The sequence below is a fragment of the Dendroctonus ponderosae genome, unplaced genomic scaffold (genome assembly GCF_020466585.1).
Source record: "Dendroctonus ponderosae isolate FM_Combo_2020 unplaced genomic scaffold, Dpon_F_20191213v2 Dpon_F_20191213_1, whole genome shotgun sequence".
Taxonomy (NCBI): domain Eukaryota; kingdom Metazoa; phylum Arthropoda; class Insecta; order Coleoptera; family Curculionidae; genus Dendroctonus; species Dendroctonus ponderosae.
Window position 1 is genome coordinate 29,429,539 of NW_026017110.1, and position 21,609 is coordinate 29,451,147.

At 35.0% G+C, this 21,609-nt stretch overlaps 1 protein-coding gene across 5 annotated transcripts in view; it reads left to right on the forward strand.

Annotated features, from left to right (window-relative positions):
* Positions 1-21,609, forward strand: part of LOC109541550 (glutamyl aminopeptidase) — a 39,617-nt gene that overhangs the window by 4,395 nt on the left and 13,613 nt on the right. For 2 of the 5 annotated variants that reach the window (XM_019910428.2, XM_019910431.2), the window contains 11 exons: positions 1,612-1,737; positions 1,807-2,086; positions 17,826-17,973; positions 18,032-18,158; positions 18,214-18,348; positions 18,408-18,578; positions 18,635-18,732; positions 18,786-18,920; positions 18,981-19,115; positions 19,168-19,334; positions 21,063-21,148. In XM_019910428.2, the coding sequence (XP_019765987.2) occupies positions 1,612-1,737; positions 1,807-2,086; positions 17,826-17,973; positions 18,032-18,158; positions 18,214-18,348; positions 18,408-18,578; positions 18,635-18,732; positions 18,786-18,920; positions 18,981-19,115; positions 19,168-19,334; positions 21,063-21,148 (1,608 nt within the window). Of the gene's footprint in view, positions 1-1,323; positions 1,566-1,611; positions 1,738-1,806; positions 2,087-5,840; positions 6,660-17,825; positions 17,974-18,031; positions 18,159-18,213; positions 18,349-18,407; positions 18,579-18,634; positions 18,733-18,785; positions 18,921-18,980; positions 19,116-19,167; positions 19,335-21,062; positions 21,149-21,609 lie in introns of those variants that run through there. The other 3 variants (XM_019910430.2, XM_019910429.2, XM_019910427.2) reach the window with 3 other exon arrangements.

The window sequence follows — 21,609 nt, forward strand, 5'->3', positions numbered from 1 at the left end:
TTTTCAGTTGTTTTGTTTTGTTTTTGTTGAAGTTAAAGTCGCCCACAATAATTGAGTATTTGTAAAGACTTGCTTTGGTCAGTATGTTTTGTTCTGGGTTGGAGTGTGAGTGTATGTATGTCAGAAATACGTGAATTAAGTCATTTAAGTAGGGTATAGTAACATGTATGCAGTCGTTCAAAGGGTTGTTGAGGCGGGGAGGATTTGKTTTGCCTAGTTTGGTGATGGGTTTGAGGAGCACTGCGGCGCCGCCCCTGGCGTGACTGACAGAATTGCCATGTCTACAGATATACTGCCAGTTTCTGTACGTCGGTATCTGTCCGGGTTTGGTTTTCGTCTCCACAAACATACAACAGTCGGTGTCGTTTCGTTCTATGTAATTGTAAATTAGATGTTTTTTGTGATTGAGTCCGTTGATGTTGGCATATATCAGTTTCAAGTTGAAGGTCCAGTGTTAGTAATTGTCTGTCTCAGTTGATCGAATGGTTCTGTCGGGGAGCTTCTATCGGTATCTTCTATCGATATCTTCTATCTACCAAATAGTATTTTCTCGAAAAAAGAGATAAGGTTTTTATTACTTTTGTGTAGTGTGTTTTTATTTTTCTTTATTAAAATGTGTAGTATTAACTGAGAAAAACAATTAGGAGAAAAATACAATTCTGAAAATGTGTTAAAATCTACCTGAAAGTGTTCTTCGAGAACGAGGATTTGCAGTGAAAGATAATGTTTAAAGTAAAAATTAAAAGTCGAGTTGAAGTGGAAATAATCCCAGATAATCTTGCAGTTTCTCTCACCATCTGAGTGATGTTGAAAAATTGTTCTATTCATGTTAGATCATCATATATGTTAGCTCATCAATAGAGGTAAAAAACGTGAATTTGGATGTTTTTTAAACAGTGAATTGTTGTGAATGGTGCCCCGCCAATTCTAGCACTTATACACAAATTGACTTTAGATTCATGTATATTTGTCTGGACTAAGTTTCATCATATAAATAAGATTGAACGTTCATCAAAATCACACTTTGAGGCCTTTTACTTTTGAGAAAAAGTACTGTAAATTTTCACTCGAAAGTGGAAGATGAATTTAAAAACACTCAAAAGAAAATATTCCAAAATTTGCGATGATCTAATCACATTTGCGATGATTAAGTACTTTCGATTTAAGCCTTTGATTTTTTATAATGACATTAATTGAATGGTAAACTGTTGATTCTCAATGTTATCTCTTGGCAGAGGTTAAGACCCAATCCTTTTAATCTATTATCAGTTTTAACTAAAGTCATTCAAATATTTGCATAAATCGCGTAGCTCAATAAAGTCATAAACTAATTTGCTCGTTATTGGTTTTCTCTTCTCGTCATTTAGTTCCCGGTTGAATTGGAAAGCGCTCGTATTGAAACTGAAAAATGGCATTTTTGGCCCAAATTTACTCCCATAAACTACTAGTTTTCCTAGTGGCTGCCACTACTGGCCTGTGCATTACTACCTCTGTTTTTGCAGTGCAAAACACTCGCTTAAAAAACCAACTGGACGAGGAAAAAGCGAAAAACAATGGCTCTTCAGGTAGAAACCATTAACACTTGATTTCAAAGAATAATTTTTTTTGCAGTTTCTACTACAGCTTTGCCTACAACCACTACAGAGCCGTCGCCTGCAGACATGAGCAAGTACCGACTACCCACCAATGTAAAGCCTGCGCTCTACGATCTTTTTTTATATCCCGATTTACAAACCGGTATGTCCAAAAAACATTTATTTGGATATTCCGCCTTGTGCACAATTAACAGCTGTATTAAAATTGCAGGTTTATTCAAAGGCTCAGTGATCATATCGCTTGCTGTATCAGGCCAAGCTTCCAGCATAGTTCTACACTCCAATGGCTTGAACATCACCAAAGTGCTGGTCAATGAAGAGCAGGCGGATTTTAATGTGGAACCTGCCTACGAAATAGTCACAATCACGAGAAAGGATGGCAGCAACTTCACTTCGTTGTCCGATGTTCTGAACATTGAGTTCAACGGTGACATGAAGAATAGGATTGTGGGGCTTTACACCAGCTCGTATAGCAGTGATGGGAAAACAACGTAAGTTTTTTTATTTGTTGTGGATTTTATTGGCCATCTTCTTCTGAGGCTGCTGTGTCATTGTCTGCACAGTTGAGATTCTTTCAATCTATCCATCCATTTTTTTTATTGTGTATTCTCAAAAGATGAAAAAGAGATCTGAAGGGTTGTTCTCATACATTTTCTTAGGAGTTCAATTGTGTGTCCACGCGCTCCTTTTAACGAAGAAAGTTCATGCAGCCGAAGACCCTTTGCATCATCCAAGAAATAATTGAACTATCGGCATTCTTCCAGTATCAGTTAAGGTTTGAGTACCGAGTTCCATATTCGTTTGGACTACTACTGTCTGCATCATCCTCATTCTTCAGTTGGCAGCAATTTCGTGCGCAAATTCTGGATCTAGTCTTTGTTTTACAATGTTTGCTAATCGGGTTATCAGTCCACATCTAATCCTTAAAATGGCATAACTCTTTTTATTATCCACACATGATGGTGAACGTTTTTTTACATATAATAAATATTCTTTTAACGCCGCGTTGGAAGACAATATTTCTTTATTTTTAATGCATTTTTCAACACTCTGAATGGTCTTGAAGCAATAGTTGAATCTCCTCAGGAGTGCTGGAAGTGCGGCAATCTTCAGTGCTTTGTGCTGATGAATGCACCGATGTTTTCTAATGGCGACGTGTTTCAATTTTCCATTGTTTCCGATTGAGCACTGAAACGAAACTCGATTAAATGCATTTTTGTGTAGTGGACGCTTGCATGCACTGTGAAGCTTAACTGCACGCAGTTTCAATCAGACTGTGACTATTCGCTTCTCTTACATTACAAATGAAAAGCGTAAGAAGCCGGTTTGCAAAATCCTGGTTTTGCGATTAAGAGTTTGCTTCTTGAGAAGCTAACTGGCTTGAAAAAAGCTTCTGGAGGACCATTTCTATAGTCATACAGTCAAACTATTTATTAGGACTGAGAGTCTCAAAAAGCTCCTTCTTCTTAAATAATTCATCAATTAAGCAAAGTTCTTTCCTCTAATGGGGCTTTTTTCCTCTATTACAAAGGAAACATGCAGAAACTGATTTTTGAACAATAATTCCACGTTTTATGATGATTTGGTAGAAAAACGTATCGACTTTGATAATTAAGCAGTACTGAGTTAATAAATCTTATCTTCCAAACATGCCTAAAGCGACTTTCTACTATCAGTCATTGATATTCAGTTAAAACGTTCCACATTTTGAGATATTTGGTCAAGAAACGATTACTGAGTGAGTACAGACGAGAAAACGAATCATGCTGTCTTATCTTGGTAATTTGCCATTATTTCTGTGTGGAATTAAAGTGAGCGTGAAAACTCGACTGTGAGGATTAATAGGTTTACTACAGAATAGAAGAATCTAATACACATTAAGAAGATCACAAGCAGCAAGAGTAAAGCAATCCACCAGCAGAGAATGGAAACACTATTAATGCGCAACGAGAGGAAACCACAGAAATAATGAATAAACCTGATAATCCCAACGAGACAATAGAACATATCAAGGAATACAAATTTGGAACTTTAACTAGAGCCTTAAATGAAAAAATGCTACCGCCGTTTTTCCTACATTTTAATGAAATCGAATTAATTACTGACAAAGAAGGGAATAACAAGATGATGTATAAAAAACCAGACTCTCTACACGTAGGTTTTTGACTCTGTTAATGTGATAAAGAAGACATGGGATGGAAACCGAAATGTATCCAAAGATTATTACCAATAAAATAGACACAATGATACAATGAAAACTACGAAAGGAAAATCAGCATCAACTAGAGAGTGTAGAGGATTGAAAAACGTAAAATGGGTCTTACAAAATTAGGACAAATTAAATAATCAACAGAATAACGTGCAAAGAAATTGAAAGGCGCTTTTAAATAATGAATTTGGTAATGGATAATAGAAGGCACAATACAGTTGAACAATAATCCGTACGAAAATCGCAGTTTGAAGTATCTAAATTTTACACCTTGGTTGTTTTCAAAACACGCTAAATAGAAATAGAAAAAATTAAACTGGTCATTTTTGCCTAAAAGAATTAGGTCCTGAAACGGTTGTTAACAATTTTAGTTCTTTCGGAATTTCTTAACTCAAAAATAAGAAAGAGGCTTCTAAAGATGCTCTATGAGTGTGATTTCAATCCAGCAACTAAGGAGTCTGAGGAATTTTGAAATTTCCAAGTCGCGTTTTTTGTGCTTAAGTCCGGAACTGAAATATTTGTTTGTCCTAAACTAGAACAAATAGAAGTGCACTGTTTTCCTTAACAATGAGGAAGATTCTTGTGAAGTTGCGCGGTGAGTTTGGTTTCAATCTGGCTACTGACAGGTTTGTGAGAAATTTTCAGTTTTCACTTGAGTGTTTGTGCCTAAGTACCGAATTGAAAAATTCGACGATCCCAAACTAGATAAAACAGAATGGGGATTTTTTACCCCAATATGAGGAAGAATCTTCGTAAAATAATCGGTGAGTTTGTTTTCAATCGAGCAACTAAGAGACTTTTCAGGAATTTGTAAACTTTCAATTTCATTTTTGTGTCGCATTTCGGAAGGAAAATTAAACTGGTCATTTTTGCCTAAAAGAATTAGGTTCTAAAACGGTCTTTAACAATTTTAGTTTCTTCGGGATTTTTTAACTCAATAATAAGGAAGAGCCTTCTAAAGATGCTCGATGAGTTTGGTTTCAATCTAGAGACTAAGAGGGCTTTGAGGAATTTTAAAATTTTCAAGTCGAGTTTTTTGTTTTTAAGTCCGGAACTAAAAAAAAATGTCTGTGCAAAACTAGAACAGATAGAAGTGCACTGTTGTGTGGCTTCAATCTGGGGAGTAACAAGTTTCTGAGAAATTCTGAGTTTTTGCGCTTAAGTATGACATTGAAAAATTCGTCGCTCCCAAACTAGATAAAGCAGAGTGGCGATATTTCACCCCAATGTAGGCACTCTTTAGAGTCTAAAGTTTAGTCGAAAAGACTAAAACAAGAAAATTGTCTAAAGAAGTCGAATAAAAATCAAACAAAAAAGACGAAAAGCATAGAAAAACCTGAAACAGATAAAGTGTATGCGTATTGGAATTACGAAGTATTACGAATTGGATGCGCCACTGGCTGCAGTCTAAAATCGAGTCGTAGAGAAATAAATCCGACCAATGGAAACGTTGCATAGACGTGACGCCAATGGAACAATGGTAAAATAACAAATCAGCATAAAACATATGAGGAAAAGAAGATTAAGAAGATGATATATTGGAGCCAAAGTTTATAGGCATAGAGTTTCTGGAAAAGCTGGATAACGTAAATGTTGATATTCTAAAGAAATAATGCAGGAATCCGTATAGAGAAAGCTGAGTAATTCAGGCTCCAGCTAAGATTAAGTGAAAATAAATGTATTTGTTTTGGCTCGAAGTTTCAATAAATACGTCAAATAGTAATTTTGAAAAATTCGTAATTAGTGAGCTGTTGATTTTTGCGGGTTAACCGCAAACACAATCTAGATAGAGAATTAAGCATACTATTGGAAAAATTAATTTTAGGCGTTGGTTTCCATTAATTTTCAAATTAATCGGCAAGCAGGGTCAAAAATCTTAATTTTTTAAATTTCCGGCCGCACTTGATTGAGGAAAAACCAGCTAAACTGCTGGCAGATTGTAGTAGCCGGTGCCCATGCGCTTTTCTAACATTTCTCAAAGAAAAGGCTGACTGGACGACGGATGTTCAATTGATTGTTGAAATAGAAATGATTCCCAACCTGCGACGATTGAATGCATTCGCCCATAAACGGTTCATTCGACGTAAAGAGTGCAAACTTGCAAAGTGACGGTAAAATACTCTCACCAGGTATGGTACCGACCTGTTACGGTACTATCAAACCAGGCCCCTACTTGTCTTGAGAATTACGAAACATTTTACCATTTCGCGTCAACAATCTTGGAGCTTGTGAAATGTTCGAATAATTTGCGCGTTCACAATGCCTTGCTGTGGTCGAAATAGTGACAAAAATGTCGTGGCAGTCAAAAAAGGCCGAAAGTGCGTTACTTTTCTATTCAGTTGTTGTATGTTCTGGTTCATATTATGTGTGATATTAGTGACTGTGTTGGTGTTTGTCGGGAAGCATTTGCTGTACAACACTATGGAATCAGACTATCAGGGGCTGATGACCAAACCTACAAGCGCGAATGTTTCGAAAATCGGCGAAATCAACTACTTCCGACTACCGAATGATGCTAGACCGTACTTGTACAATTTGACTATACTGCCGTTCCTGGATCGGGATTATTTCCACGGGCTCGTGAACATTTCCCTCCGAATCACCAACCCGAAAAGTGAGCTGTTTTTGCACAGTAAAATGCACACGATTTTCTCCGTGGATTTTATGTTCGAAAATCGGAAAAGCCTGCAAATCTTGAGTGTTACCAACAACAACAAATACGAGGTGTTGGTGATCACCACGAAGGAGAAAATTTTTCCCGGGAATTATTCTCTGGCCATTAAATATAGGGGGGTGCTGGAAAAGTCGCTGGGTGGCCTTTACAAAAGCAGTTACGAGAGTGGAAATCAATCGAGGTAAATTTAGTAACGGTGCATACTTATATCGATTGAATGGTATGATTTATTATCGCTTATTAACATAACAAAACCTCGGCTTCAAGGCAGTTGAATTTGATTGTCGTGCATATGGGGCGAGTATTTGAGCAATAAATAATCACCACACAACCGTATAGGAAAAATCGGGTACTTAAGGACTTTTAAATGCGGCGCTGCAGCCGGTTTTGGCACTACTCCAGTCGGGGATTGAAATATTTAGTCGAATTACTTTCGGCTAATCGGAAAGGCTATTCAACTTTGCAAATTATCATACGTACACATAGAGGACGTAGGGGATTATTGCCAAGTAAAGCAAAATTAATTTTATGACTTTAATTTAGTTTCTTAGCTAAATTAAAGTGTTTAAAAATTTACTTCCTATCAGTTTCGAAAGTGAAACCACCGATAAGTACACTTGGAAATTTCTTTAATTATATTGGCGCTCAATGTGCTGCGAACCTTGAAATTAGCAGGACTTAGAACCAATTATGAGCAGTTATTCTCGTTCGACAACAGAGAAAATTGCTAATTTTTCAGTCACATGCGGAATTTCCGTATTCACTTGTAAATTCGCATACAAATCAGCATCTGGTCTAAAAATCTGAGTCTCTTTGTAAGGTAGAACAATTTTAAGGAAATTTGCCACAAAACCAATACTTGTGTTAGTAATGAAACATTACATGACTTCATTCAGCATGCTTTTTTAATTAATTTTGCCGATAACTTCTTGAAAATTCAGTTTAGTCTAAAGGCGGTTTTCAATTTGCAGAGGACCAAAAAATAATTAGTTAAAAGAATTCCAGAATTAACGTAAGAAAGTTCCAGTATTAACGTCGTTTTCAAATTTTAGTTGCCAATGTGGTGAGAACTTCAGGAGCGAAAATAATCTAGGATTTTTTCATTGCAAATTAAACAGACTTTCCTCTAACAGCATTTACACTGATAAAACTACTACACAAGCTAATAATCGAAAAACTTGCATATTGACTAATCAACACGTTCTAAACCATACAATTTCTCTTATTGGAAAGGCGAGTTTAGATTGAAAATGTTAATGAAATTTGGTGGAAAGCATTTGAAAATCTGAAAAAAGAACAAGACTCATTCTCTGGACGTTAATATACATGCTTACAATTTTTTGTAGTTCATTTTTTTGATGCTCATTTAACTGTTTCTCTTTCCGTTACAATCGCTTAAGAGAAAGGTCAGTATGTCCTATTACACCAAGAAAGTTTTATTTTGAGGGTTTATCGTCTACTTTAAGGAAATGTGCTGATACTAATTAATTTTTATTGCTTGTTTGTGTCTTAATTTATTTTTTTAATTAATTTTTCCAACGGTTGTACTCTGATCTTTTGCTTCGATTTTATCCATCATTTTTTAAAAATTAATCGATTAAATGTACTATTTTTTATGTATTAATCGTAATCTTTCATAGACAACATATTTCCGGTCCAAGAAATCTTTCAACAGTTTCTTAAATAAAATCAGGCATTCGTTTGTCTGGACAGAATGTCCAAGAATTGTTATATTAAGGGCGAGAAAAACATGTTTTTATAAGATTATTTCAGCTTAAAAGTTACTCAATTTGCTGTAAACCAAGTTTCTAAGGAATGTTGTTGAAAACTGACTTACTAACAGTTTCGAAAGTAAAACCACAAATAAGTACACTTGGGGATTTCTTTAAAAAGATTACCGCTCAGTGTGCTGCGAACCTTGAAATTAGCAGGACTTCGTCTTAGAACCAATTATGAGCAGTTATTCTCGTTCGCCAACAGAGAAAATTGCAAATTTTTCGGTCGCATGCTGAATTTCCGTTTTCACTTGTAAATTCGCATACAAATCAGCATCTGGTCTAAGAATCTGACTCTCTTTGTAAGGGAGAACAATTTTAAGGAGATTTTCCGCAAAACCAATACTTGTGTTACCAATGAAACATTACATGGCTTCATTCAACATATTAAAAAAAAAATTAATATTGCCAATAACTTCTTGAAAATTCAGTTTTGTGAACTTTTGTGTATTAGTTGAAATAAACTTACAGTCTTAACCTGATTTTCAAATTTTGGTTGTTAATCTGGTGAGGACTTCAGAAGCGAAAATCATCTAGGGTTTTTTAATTGCACATTAAACAGACTGTCCTCTAACAGCACCAACACTGAGAAAACTACTACACAAGCTAATAATCGAAAAACTTGCATTAGCATATTGACTAATCCACATGTTCTAAAGCATACAATATCTCTTAATGGAAAGGCGAGTTTAGATTCAAAATGTTAATGAAATTTGGTGGAAAGCATGGGATAATCTCAAAAAAGAACAAGACTCATTCTCTGGACGTTAACATACATGCTGACAATTTCTTGTACTTAATTTTTCTGATGCTCATTTAACTGTTTCCTTTTCCGATACAATCGCTCAACAGAAAGGCCATTATATCCTAATTACACCACAAAAGTTGTATTTTGAGAGTATAGTCTACTTTGGGTAAATGTGCTGATACTAATTAATTTTTACTGCTTGTTTCGAGCTTAATTTATTTTTTCCACTGGTAATCGGAATAGTATACTTATTTTTATATATGACTCATAATTTTTTATAGGCAATATATTTCCTGTTCAAGAAATATTTCAACAGTTTCTTAAGGTAAATCAGTTTTCTGAAGAAAATGTCCAAGAATTGCTTTATTAAGAGGCTAGAAAAACCATGTTTTTCGAAAAATCATTTCAGCTTAAAAATTATTCAATCTACTGTAAACCCGTAAAAATAATAATCGAATTTTTTTCATAATCGAGATATTGTAATAGTTCGATTGACTGACTTAAATATTGCTATTGTTTAATGCGATAAAAGCGGACCATAACAATGACCGGGAAAACACTGTTAAAGTGTCATGCTTTATTGTTCTTATGCTTTGACCAAAAAAATATTTTTTACGGAAACTATTTTCGCTTATGAACTCCGTGGATTTTAATCCTTTAACTGGCCACAAAACAACGTGTTTTGAGTGATTTTTGAGATGACTAAACTCCTTTTTAACTTTTTTTCTATTTTTATGTCTTTAAAGCAAGTTGGCTAAAGCTAAGCGAATCAATCTAAACCGATGTATTTTAGAGTTTTTCATAACTATTTGCCATATTTTATGACAGTTGATGTGAGAGTCTAAGAATCATGAGTGATTCTTAGACGATCTCAGCAAAAAGCTCCTTAGTAAGTAATATGGAAAAAGCTGGGGTCGCACTCCTGTAAAATCAACTGCTTCGTCTGAAGCGTTTAGACTTAGTAGGAATAATCCTGTAGAGATCAGAACTCACTCATTTAACTTTGTTTTGAACAAAAGTTTCTACCGTAGATTCACTCAAACTAAAAAAATACCGTCTTCATTCGAAACACTCTCTAAAACGCTGCCTTGTTTTGTGATTTAAGCTGAAACTAGACAAAACAGTTTTAACAACAATCAAAAGCTTTTTTTGAAATAATTGTTTTTTTCTGCAGTTTAGGCTGAAACGAGGCCAAGCAATGCTAACAACTACCCAAAGTTTAGCCATTTAATGGAGGGCGGTGTTGCGGAAAATGTTCAAACATCCGCCAATAAATAATTATAATTAGTGAATAATTATGATAAATTATTTTAAATGAAGGTCTAATTAATGAGTGTAAATTTGAGCCTTCAATTTGCTGTTCGCACTTCAAAGAGCAGCAGTACAAATAAGGCGCATTAGCAAATGGTAAACTGATCGAAAAAACCATTCAGATGAAACTTTTATAAGCAATTAGAAATTAATTTGTAAAATTTACTAACTAATTGAGACTATTTTTGTCAAACTCAAGCTCCAACAGAAGCGAAAAATGGTGCCGAGACCACATAACTTCCTCTAGTTTTGACTTTATTGGCTGTGGAAAATTTGGAAAAGTGGAAGCAAGCTTTTACTGAATGTTGGTTGAACCATTTGTATGATGGATGCAATTGAAGGTTAAGAACTGGTTGTTTATTAACAATTACAGAAAGTTTCACTCCTTTTTGTAGATATGTATTCTCAGAATTTTTTTTCACTATAAAAGAAGGAAAAATTTGATGACTTTGTTAACTATTTAGGCGTGAAAATTACCATCAATATTAAAATGAGTTTGGAAAATTTCAGATGCTTTAAACTTTTAAACCGCACTGAAAGTTACCTCAAACTTTCACGCTGTTTTCATTTGTATAAGGCGAAGAAAGTTTGTGAATGAAAAATCAAAAAAGGCTTCCAAATAAGTGTTTACTAACAAATGCCGAAAGTTTCAGTCATTTTTGTAGATGTAAATTCGCAGAATTTTTACTTTTCTCTTTAAAAATAGGAAACATTTGATGACTTTGTTAACTAAGTATTTAGGCCTGAAAATTACCATCACTATTAATGTGAGTTTGGAAAATTTCTAATGCTTTAAAAAACTTAAACCGCACTGAAAGTTGCTTCAAACATTCACGCTGTTTTCATTTGTATAACTCGAAGATAGTTTGGGAATGAAAAATCTAAAAAGGCTTAAAAATAAGTGTTTACTAACAAATGCAGAAAGTTTCAGTCATTTTCGTAGATGTAAATTCGCAGAATTTTCACTTTTCTCTTTAAAGGATTAATCATTTGATGACTTTGTTAACTATTTAGGCCTGAAAATAACCATCACTGTTAATGTGAGTTTGGAAAATTCCTAATGCTTTAAAAAACTTAAACCGCACTGTAAGTTGCCTCAAACTTTCACGCTGTTTTCATTTGTATAACTCGAAGATAGTTTGGGAATGAAAAATCTGAAAAGGCTTAAAAATAAGTGTTTACTAACAAATACAGAAAGTTTCAGTCATTTTTGTAGATGTGAATTCGCAGAATTTTCACTTTTCTCTAAAAAAGAAAGAAACATTTGATGACTTTGTTAACTAAGTATTTAGGCCTGAAAATTACCATCACTTTTAATGTGAGTTTGGAAAATTTCTAATGCTTTAAAAAGGCACTGAAAGTTACCTCACACTTTCACGCTTTTTTCATTTGTATAATACGAGGATCGTTTGTGAATGAAAAATATAAGAAGGCGTAAAAAATAGGTGTTTACTAACAAATGCAGAAAGTTTCAGTCATTTTTGGTGATCTGAATTCGCCGAATTTTCACTTTTGTTTATAAAAGAAGGAAAAATTTGCCGGACTTTGTTAACTATTTATGCCTGAAAATTACCATCAATGTTAAAGTGAATTTGGAAAAATTCTAATGTTTTAAAAATTTAAACAGCACTGAAAGTTTCCTCAAACTTTAAATTTTTTTACAATTTGTATAATACAAAGAGAGTGTGTGGATAAAAAATCTGAAAAGACAATTTTTACATCAATTGGCATTAAGCGAATTTAAGTCATTTTAAAGCTCGAATTCACAAAGCCAGAATAGAAATAACCAAAAGAACGAAAGCCTTTCAAAGAAACTTCGGTAGCTGGACAATTATAGAACCCACATGCTTCATAAAAGGAACAGGATAATTTCAGTATAAAATAATTAAAGAATACAACGAATATAAAGAAGGTGCAAAAGAATATTGTGTGTTAAAAGGATTCTAAAAAAAATTACCCAGCGTTAATATAAACATTAAGATTAAAAATGTTTTAAATGAAATGAAGGTAGTTAAGCATTACTATGATAAATTAAATAGCATGGACAAAAAGACCAATTAGTCGGTACAAAATTTCCTACAAAGAAAAAAATACGGCTACATTTTTGGATCTATTAACGGGGAGCAAATTTAAAAGCTATTACTTGAAAATTAGCATGTTCATGAACCGCAACGCATTAATTTCGAGTTTTTGTGCCTCCAAACCATTTGGGTTGCATAAGTATGTTGATTACACACGTTGAGCACCTGATCGTTTTATTGCAGACATTTTCCTCTGATTAGTGCCACTGTTAGAATTTTGGGTTTAAAACCTGCACGCAGTAATCGAAATAGAACAACCGTGATTTTCTCATAAACCGGAACACAAGCACGCTTTAATTTACATTTACTCGAGCACGATAGCAGCGGAAATATCGTCTTAAAATGGAATACAATATAGTTATTATGCATGGAAGCTTGCAAAGTTGGTTTTTACCAAGTTTTTGGAAAGTTTGCTGTTACTTTCGATTTTTTACGAAAGTTTGTAACAATTCGATTGATCACGAACTGGCTTTTACATTTTGGTCAAGGGATGGATGAAAATACAGATGAAGAGTAATTTGCAAAAACGCAAAAGTGTTGTATTTAATAGAACCTGTGATGAAGCAGCGGGATATTCACCAACTAGTGTGATCCGTTATTTTACAATTTGTAGCCATTATCCGGTTCGAAGGATCAAAACATTGAAACGACTGTACGCGGTAAAGATTTTGTCTGTAATTGCAAGCTTTATCAATTTTTCCGAGTTAGTTGCTCATTGAACTTTCTGCAAATTTCGAAAGGATTTCAATAGGAAGTTTTAAAGACGCATGTCGAAATAATTAACTATTCTTCAAAGCCTTTGTCAAACTGTTCTCACGTTTTTGTCAAAATCCGCATAATTTTAACCGCCAAGAATCCACTACCGGTTTCTCTTTTGCTACTGTTCATTGATGAAAAAAAGCAATGAATCCCATGAATTGTCCGCAACCAGTTACCCAAAACGGACCGAAATAGTTCGAAATAGAAAAGAAATAAACAGTTAAATTAGTTACCTAACGCTGCCTAAAGAGATGATTATAAAATCGATCTCACGATTTGATTCGTCTCGTTGTGTCGACAACGGTTTCTAATCTTTGCCGTGAAAATCTTTAAATGAACCCTAAACCGCTGAAGTGAATATCGTGTTTGCGTGCTCCACAGTTGAACGTTTCTGCCAATTTTATCATAAATAAATACAAAAATTCAGTCAGTATTTAATTAATGAAACTTTATAAGGGGTGCGCACGTCCTGGATAAATAATTAGTTCAGTTTTCTGGGGCATTTCGCTGAGGATTTATCAATTATTATTCAAACAACTATCACTGCACGCAGCCATTTGTTGCTTCCAGTCAAGAAAAAAACCCGAAACTACCGAGTGAACGTTGAAGCATTGTAGCGGAACGGAAATTCGATATGTCGCTTAAGTAAGCTTTCATTGCATGTTTGCAAAAAGCATACAATAACATGGTTACTGAAATCCTGATTAGAAGCGAAAAAATTAATTATTTATGACAATTGTGGTACTAAAAAGTCTCTTCCCGGTTCAGTTTCCGACGAATAACTAACTGTCTTTGATTGAAAAGTGCGTGTTTTTTTATGTAGTTTGAAGCATTTTTGCCTTACATATGCAACATAAAGAGTAAAATTTTATGAGTTTTAATCGTCAAAAAAACATGTGTTGTCACTCAATGTTTTTTTCTAGTATTTCCATTCTTTTTTACATCCATTTTGGAGTTGAGACTATGGCCTCCACTATTTTGTAATTTCTCATCATTTTTATTCGGTGTCTCATTGTTCCACTGTAAGATTTTTCTTTCTTCGACTTCATCTACTTTACTCAATGATATTATGTGTCTTTGTTCCACCTCCAGTTTTTTTATTTTTTTGTCCCTCTTTATTTTTCTGAAACATATTCTAACTGAAACTATTTTTGTTCTTAGGTCACTGTTTGTGTTTTTTTAGGTTTTGATCAATTATGAAAAATTAAACTATTTTCTTGTTTCCAAAGGTGTTATTTCGGATTCTTGAACACTTGAATATGTGAAATGGCTTCGTTTGTATACGAAAATGCGTTTCAATCATCAAAAAAAAAATTTTTTGTTCGTTTCCTTCACTTAAAAAATCATAAAATAGTTTCCTGTATTTTCATTTTATGTGCATCCATTTTGGACTAGGGACTATGAAGTCCACTATTTTGTCGTTTCAGGTAATTTTTATTCGGTGTCTCATTGTTTCACCGCAAGTTTTGTCTTTTTTCGTCTTTACTCAATCAATTTCTGTGTCTCTTAGTTTCACCATGGAAAAATTAAAAACTACTTTTTTGTCCCTCTTTAATTTCCTCGTCAATTTATGTTTCTCAAGCAAATTATAACTGAAACTATTTTATTTTTTCCATTTTTAGCATAGTTTTCATTTTATGTGCATCCATTTTGGACCTGGGATTATAAAGGCCACTATTTTGTCGTTTCTGGTCATTTTTATTCGCTGTCTCATTGTTCCACCGCAAGTTTTGTCTTTCTTCGTCTTTACTCAATCAATTTCTGTCTCTCTTGATTCCACCTCGAAAACATTAAAAACCACTTTTTTGTCCCTCTTTAATTTCCTCGTCAATTTATTTTTCTCAAACAAATTATAACTGAAACTATTTTATTTTTTCATTTTTGCATTATTTCGTGGGGGCTCTAACTCAACTAATTCAAATTATGCTAACTCTAACTATTGAAAGTGATTAAATGTCTTTATGTTGAAATTTTTGTTATCAAGTTTCAACATTTTTATTTTTGTTTTTCGGGGGTTTTTACTATTATTTTTATTAATTTCTTGCTGGCGATTTCGTTTATGTTTGTTTCCTGTTATAAAATATTTCGATTTGAGCATTCTTACCAGTCAATCTGGAGTTTGTAATTTATTTTTTTCTTCATTTTCAGTCAGCCGTGGTTTTTTTTCGCTTTCGGCAGTATAATTTATTTATTTTTTATTTGTTTATTTACCTTGTAATTTCTCCCAATATTTGATTAATTAAGTAAATACATGAGCAATTCACATTATGGTTGTTTAACTAATGATTTTAAGCTAAAAATTACTACGTGCGAGACTGTTCCGACTCCAAATATTGCTAAATGCTTGGCTTCTATTGTCGTTATAATTAAACAGTCTATACGTCTATACGTCTATACATTTTTCGTATCAAACACTCGATTTATTATTGTTATGCTTCATATACAAAGAGGTTCAGCTTAAAAACCAATTTTCGTTTTTTACGTATTTTTTCTGTACATAGTGTTAATCGGTTTCCAATTCAGCCTTTGCCAAACTTTATATCCAAAGAATTTTTGATTTGAACGAAAAATCAGTTCACATTTAAAACTATTTGTCTTACTTGTGCTTGTGTACAAGCAAGCCGTTTGGAAAGTTTTAGAACGTCGAAAACGTTTGTGGGTTCGCTGAGGAAATTGAACTGAAAGGACGTGAAGGAAAAGAAAGTGCTTAAAAGCAGCATATGGACAGTCGAATTGAATTAGGCAAGACGAAAAATTTATTCTCATTTATTCAACTTTTTCCTTTCCAGTTTCTTCAGTGTAGACAAATATCACGTCCAAAATCAAGCAAAAAAGCTAATAGATTGTGCAGCGAACAAAGGCAATTAATAATTGAATTGGCGTTTCAAATAATACAATTCATTGGCATTGAGCAACCGTTATAGGAAAAAGGCGAAAACAATTATTGAATTTTAAAAGCGAAATTTGGTAACATTGAAATAATCACCGTGCTTATTTTAATTATTGACTATTTGCTATGGTCAGCGAATAATCGTCGATGGCATTTAATAGGCAAATTTCCCATGCAATTACAAATAAATGGAAAACGTTTGCAATGTTACTAGAGTTATTAATAACCTGGCAAATTGTAACTGTTTTTGCGGCTTATTTGGAAACTGTATGAATTTTTGAAGGTGGTTTTGAGTTAATATCTACGAGTCTTAGAACCGCACTTGTTGACTTGTACTTAGAGAACCGGTTGAGCTACGAAATTCTAGTTTTCATTGTGTGAAAGAGCGTTAAATTGTGTGCTTTTTTGCCAAATGTCATTTCAAAAATGTCTAGTTTTTACGCAAAATGCGAAAATTCAAAATGAATGCGAGTCTTCACAACTGCACTTATTTGTTGGCTTCTACTTAGAGAAGCGGTTGACTTAGAAAATTCTGGCTTTCATTGTGAGAAAGAGCGTTAAATTGGGTCCTTTTTATGCATTAAAATATAATGTTAAAAATGTTTCTAGTTTTCACACAAAATGCAAAAATTCAAAATGAATGCGAGTCTTCAGAACCGCATCTATTCGTTGACTGACGAACGTTGTCGACGACTGACGTTAAGAGAACCGATTGAGCTACAAAATTCTAGTTTTCATTGTAAGAAAGAGCGTTAAATTGTGTGCTTTTTTGTCCTAAATATCATTGTGAAAATGTTTGTAGTTTTCACCCACAATGCAAAAATTCAAAATTAATGCGAGTCTTCAGAACCGCACTTATTAGTTGGCTCGTATTTAGAGAACAGGTCGAGCTACGAAATTCTAGTTTTCATTGTAAGATAGATCGTTAAATTGGGTTCCTTTTACGGATTAAACTATAATTTTAGGAATGTTTCTAGTTTTCACGCAAAACTCGAAAATTCAAATTGAATGCGAGTCTTCAGAACTGCACTTATTTGTTGGCTTGTACTTAAAGAAGCGATTGACTTGGGCAATTCTGGGTATCATTGTGAGAAAGAGCGTTAAATCCCGTGCTTTTTTATGCTAAATATCATTGTGCACATGTTTCTAATTTTCACGCAAAATGCAAAAATTCAAAATCAATGCGACTCTTCAGAACTGCACTTGTACGATGGCTTGTACTTAGAGAACCGGTCGAGATAGTAAATTTTAGTTTTCATTTTGAGAAAGAGCGTTAAACTGGGTGCTTTTTATTCCAAATATAATTCTGAAAATGTTTCTAGTTTTCACGCAAATTGCAAAAATTCAAATTGAATGGGAGTGTTTAGAACCGCACTTATTCGTTGGCTCGTACTAAGAGAACCGGTTGAGTTCGGAAATTCTGGTTTTTATTGTGAGAAAGAGCGTTAAATTCCGTGCTTTTTTATGACAAATATCATTGTGCAAATGTTTCTAATTTTCACGCAAAATGCGAAAATTCAAAATGAATGCGAGTCTTTAGAACCGCACTTATTCGTTGGCTCGTACTTAGAGAACCGGTTGAATTACGAATTTCTAGTGTTTATTGTGAGAATGGGCGGTAAATTGGGTGCTTTTTTGTTCCAAATAACATTCTAAAAATGTTTCTAGTCTTCACAGAAAACGCGAACATTCTAGATTTATCTATTGCTGAAAGTTGAAACTTTAACATTAGCTATTTAAAACCCGCTTACTATCCAATGAATATGAATTTCTGTATTTTTAGGACAATTGCCACTTCCAAGTTCGAGCCCACTTATGCCCGGCAAGCGTTTCCATGCTTCGACGAGCCGAACATGAAAGCCCAATACATCGTCCACCTTTTGAAGCCGAAAGAGGAAAACTATATCGCTTTGTCCAATTACCCGGTGGATGTAAGTGAAATCTTCAGTCTCCTCTCGAAATTTTTCAATCATTTTGACCCAATTTCAGAAAATTGATGATTACGACTCTACAAACGAGCTGGTTACTTTCAAGCAGACTGTATCGATGTCCACCTATTTAACGTGTTTTATTGTCTCCGACTTCACTTATACGAATACGACTTTTAATAATAGCGGTAAGAGGATTTGGATGGTTTCTAGAACGGGGTTGATCGTTTAATTTGATTTCAGGCAATCTAACTGAGCTGCGAGTGTATGCCAGTCCGGGGAATTTACAGAAGACTACTTATGCTGGCGAAGTGGCCAAGAAAGTAATTGAGTATTACGTGGAATATTTCGGAATTCCATATCCTTTACCAAAGCTAGGTAAAGCCTATATCTCCTGTTCGCTCCTTTATCTCCTCTGATTTTGATTAATGTCCTAGATTTGGTGGCAATCCCTGATTTCGTCTCCGGCGCAATGGAACATTGGGGCTTGGTGACTTTCCGAGAAACCGCTTTGCTTTATACCGACACGACGCACTCGTCCGCCAATAAACAGCGAGTGGCCACAGTGGTTGCTCACGAATTGGCCCATAGTTGGTTCGGAAATTTGGGTAAATCTAAAACACTCTCGACTTCTCAGGGTTGGTAATTGGGGTGTTGTTTCCAGTAACAATGAACTGGTGGAACGACCTCTGGCTCAATGAGGGATTCGCCAGCTACATAGAATTTAAGGGAACGCACGCAGCACAGCCTGACTGGCAAATGGTATGAATCAACTGACTTATTGAGCATAAGAATCTACATTTTTTAAATTTCAGCAGTCGCAATTTCAAACATCCGATCTTCACAGCGTGTTGACTTTGGATGCCACCTTGTCCTCACATCCGATTGTGGTTTCTGTAACTACCCCAGATGAAATTACAGCTATTTTCGACGCTATTTCCTACAACAAGGTACGCACTAAGCTGAAGCTGCCAATTTCAGCCCAGCTACAGCTTTCATTGACTTTTTAGGGGGCATCCATTTTGCGAATGTTGGAAAATACAGTGGGCGAAGAGCAATTCCGGACTGGCGTCACCAGCTACTTGAACAAGTACAAATTTGGAAATGCTGAGACCAAGAACTTTTTAGCGGAAATTCAAGCAGCGGTAGGAACTCCCAGAGGGGTGAATTGTACAATTAAGCGCTGGTTTCTTGTAGGTGAGTCCCAGTTTCGATGTATCCCAGTTGATGGATACTTTCACGATTCAAATGGGGTATCCGGTGGTCAATGTAACGTACGACGCTGCTAAACATAGCTACACATTGACCCAAACGCGATTTTTAATGGATGATAACGCCACTTATGAGACAAACAACACATATGGGTAAGTGAGGTGAAATATGAACAACACGAAATATTTATTTGAAGAGCTTTTTTTTCTTGATAGAAATTAATCGCTAAAATTTAAAGGTTCTTAACATGTGATATCCTGAACTCAGAAGGCAGCTGTTGGATCAGTAGAATTTTATTTATTTTTTTTAATTGGAGTTGGATACGGCGTTAATCCGAAACACTGAGTGTAGAGAAGAATCTCTACTTTTTCTAACACGGTCATTGCTGAGCTTCAAACTAATCTCAGTTGGCCGCAATTCATTCTCCAAGTTTGTCTAGTAAAGAAGGAAAAGGAGTGAGGATTGTTTTAAAAAATTCCTACCAACTAGCCTGATGATGGCATTCACCCGAAACTTTGCGCCTTTATAGGGTGAACTGTGCTCCTTCCAGAGCCGAATCGGCAACTCTGTACCAGGAGAGGGAGTTTTGCTAATTTGAAAACAGTATGGTAGTTTTTTTAAAGCAAATTTTCGCTCAAATACCGTGAAGATGGCGTTAATCCGAAACATTGCGTGTAGAGAAGAATTTTTGCTTTTTCTAACACAGCCATTGCTGACCATCCAACTAATCTTTTAATCTGAGCTGGCAGCAATTCATTCTCCAAGTTTGTTTAGTAAAGAAGGAAAAATAGTGAGGATTGGTTTAAAAAATTCCTATCAACCAGCCTAATGATGGCGTTTACACGAAACTTTGTGCCTGCATAGAGCGAACTGTGCTCTTTCCAGAGCCGCAATAGGAAACGCTGTAGCGTGAGAGGGAGTTTTGCTAATTTGAAAACAGCATGGTAGTTTTTTTGAAGCAAATTTTCGCCCCAATACCCTGAAGATGGCCTTCATCCGAAACACTGAGTGTAGAGAGAAATCTTTACTTTTTCTAGCGCAGCCATTGCTGAGCCTCTAGCTATTCTGAGTTGGCAGCAATTCATTCTCCAAGTTTGTCTAGTAAAGACGGAAAAAGAGTGCGGATTGGAGTTAAAAATACCTGCCAACTAGCCTGATGATGGCATTCACACGAAACGTTGAGCCTTCATAAAGCGGACTGTGCTCTTTCCAGAGCCACAATGGGAAACTCTGTAGCGTGAGAGGCAGTTTTGCTAATTTGAAAACAGCATGGTAGTTTTTTTGAAGCAAATTTTCGCCCCAATACCCTGAAGATGGCCTTAATGCGAAACACTGAGTGTAGGGAAGAATCTTTACTTTTTCTAACACGGTCATTGCTGAGCTTCCAACGAATGTCAGTTGGCAGCAATTAATTCTTCAAGTTTCTCTAGTAAAGAAGGCAAAAGAGTGCTGATGGGTTTTAAAAATTTCTACCAACTAGCCTGATGATGGCATCCACACGAAACGTTGCGCCTTCATAGAGCGAACTGTGCTCTTTCCAGAGCCGCAATGGAAAACTCTGTAGCGTGAGAGGGAGTTTTGCTAATTTGAAAACAGCATGGTAGTTTTTTTGAAGCAAATTTTCGCCCCAATACCTTGAAGATGGCGTTAATCCGAAGCATTGCGTGCAGAGAAGGATCTTTACTTTCTGAGATGGCAGCAATTCATTCTCCAAGTTTGTCTTTATTTTACTTTAATTTACTCAGTTCGAACTTTGAACACAATTTGAAAATTTGTGCAGATTTAATCTGAAACACTCTGTATACAAGATTAGACGGTTGGTGATGATGGGGAAAGTTTTCTTGTTCGTCAGTCTAAGAGCTATTTTTTGTCTTTTCTAGGTATAAATGGACGATACCCATAACATATATTACCGATCTGGGAAAATCGAGCGAATTAATATTATTCCCTTATGACAAGGAAAGCAGTAAGTACTTACCACTATGTATTTGCTTAATGCGTAATAAATAATTGAGAAATTGGAAAAATGGCTTGTGGAAACCGACTGTGGCACCGAAAAAAACGGTTTTTGATTGTTTGCTCTTTTGGTGCTCACTTTTCACGATTTTTTTTCGTGCTTTCATTTTCCTCTGGTTATGTATTGAAATGTTTCTTTTAACCTCCCACTAAAATTATTATGGTTATTTTTAATGATGCTTAGGTGAAATTAAGTGAGAACACAAAATTAGAATGTAAGCAACTTTTCTGGTGCTGACTTTGATATTTTTTTTGTTTTATTGACTCCATTCAACCCGTTTTCTTTTCATCATCGTTCAATATTATTTTCTCTTGTTTACGAATCTGTGATTCGGACTGAGCAACTCTAGTGGCTCCTATTCTGTTCGCGTTTTCGCATCAAATCCATTGAGGTGAATTTTATAATGTGCA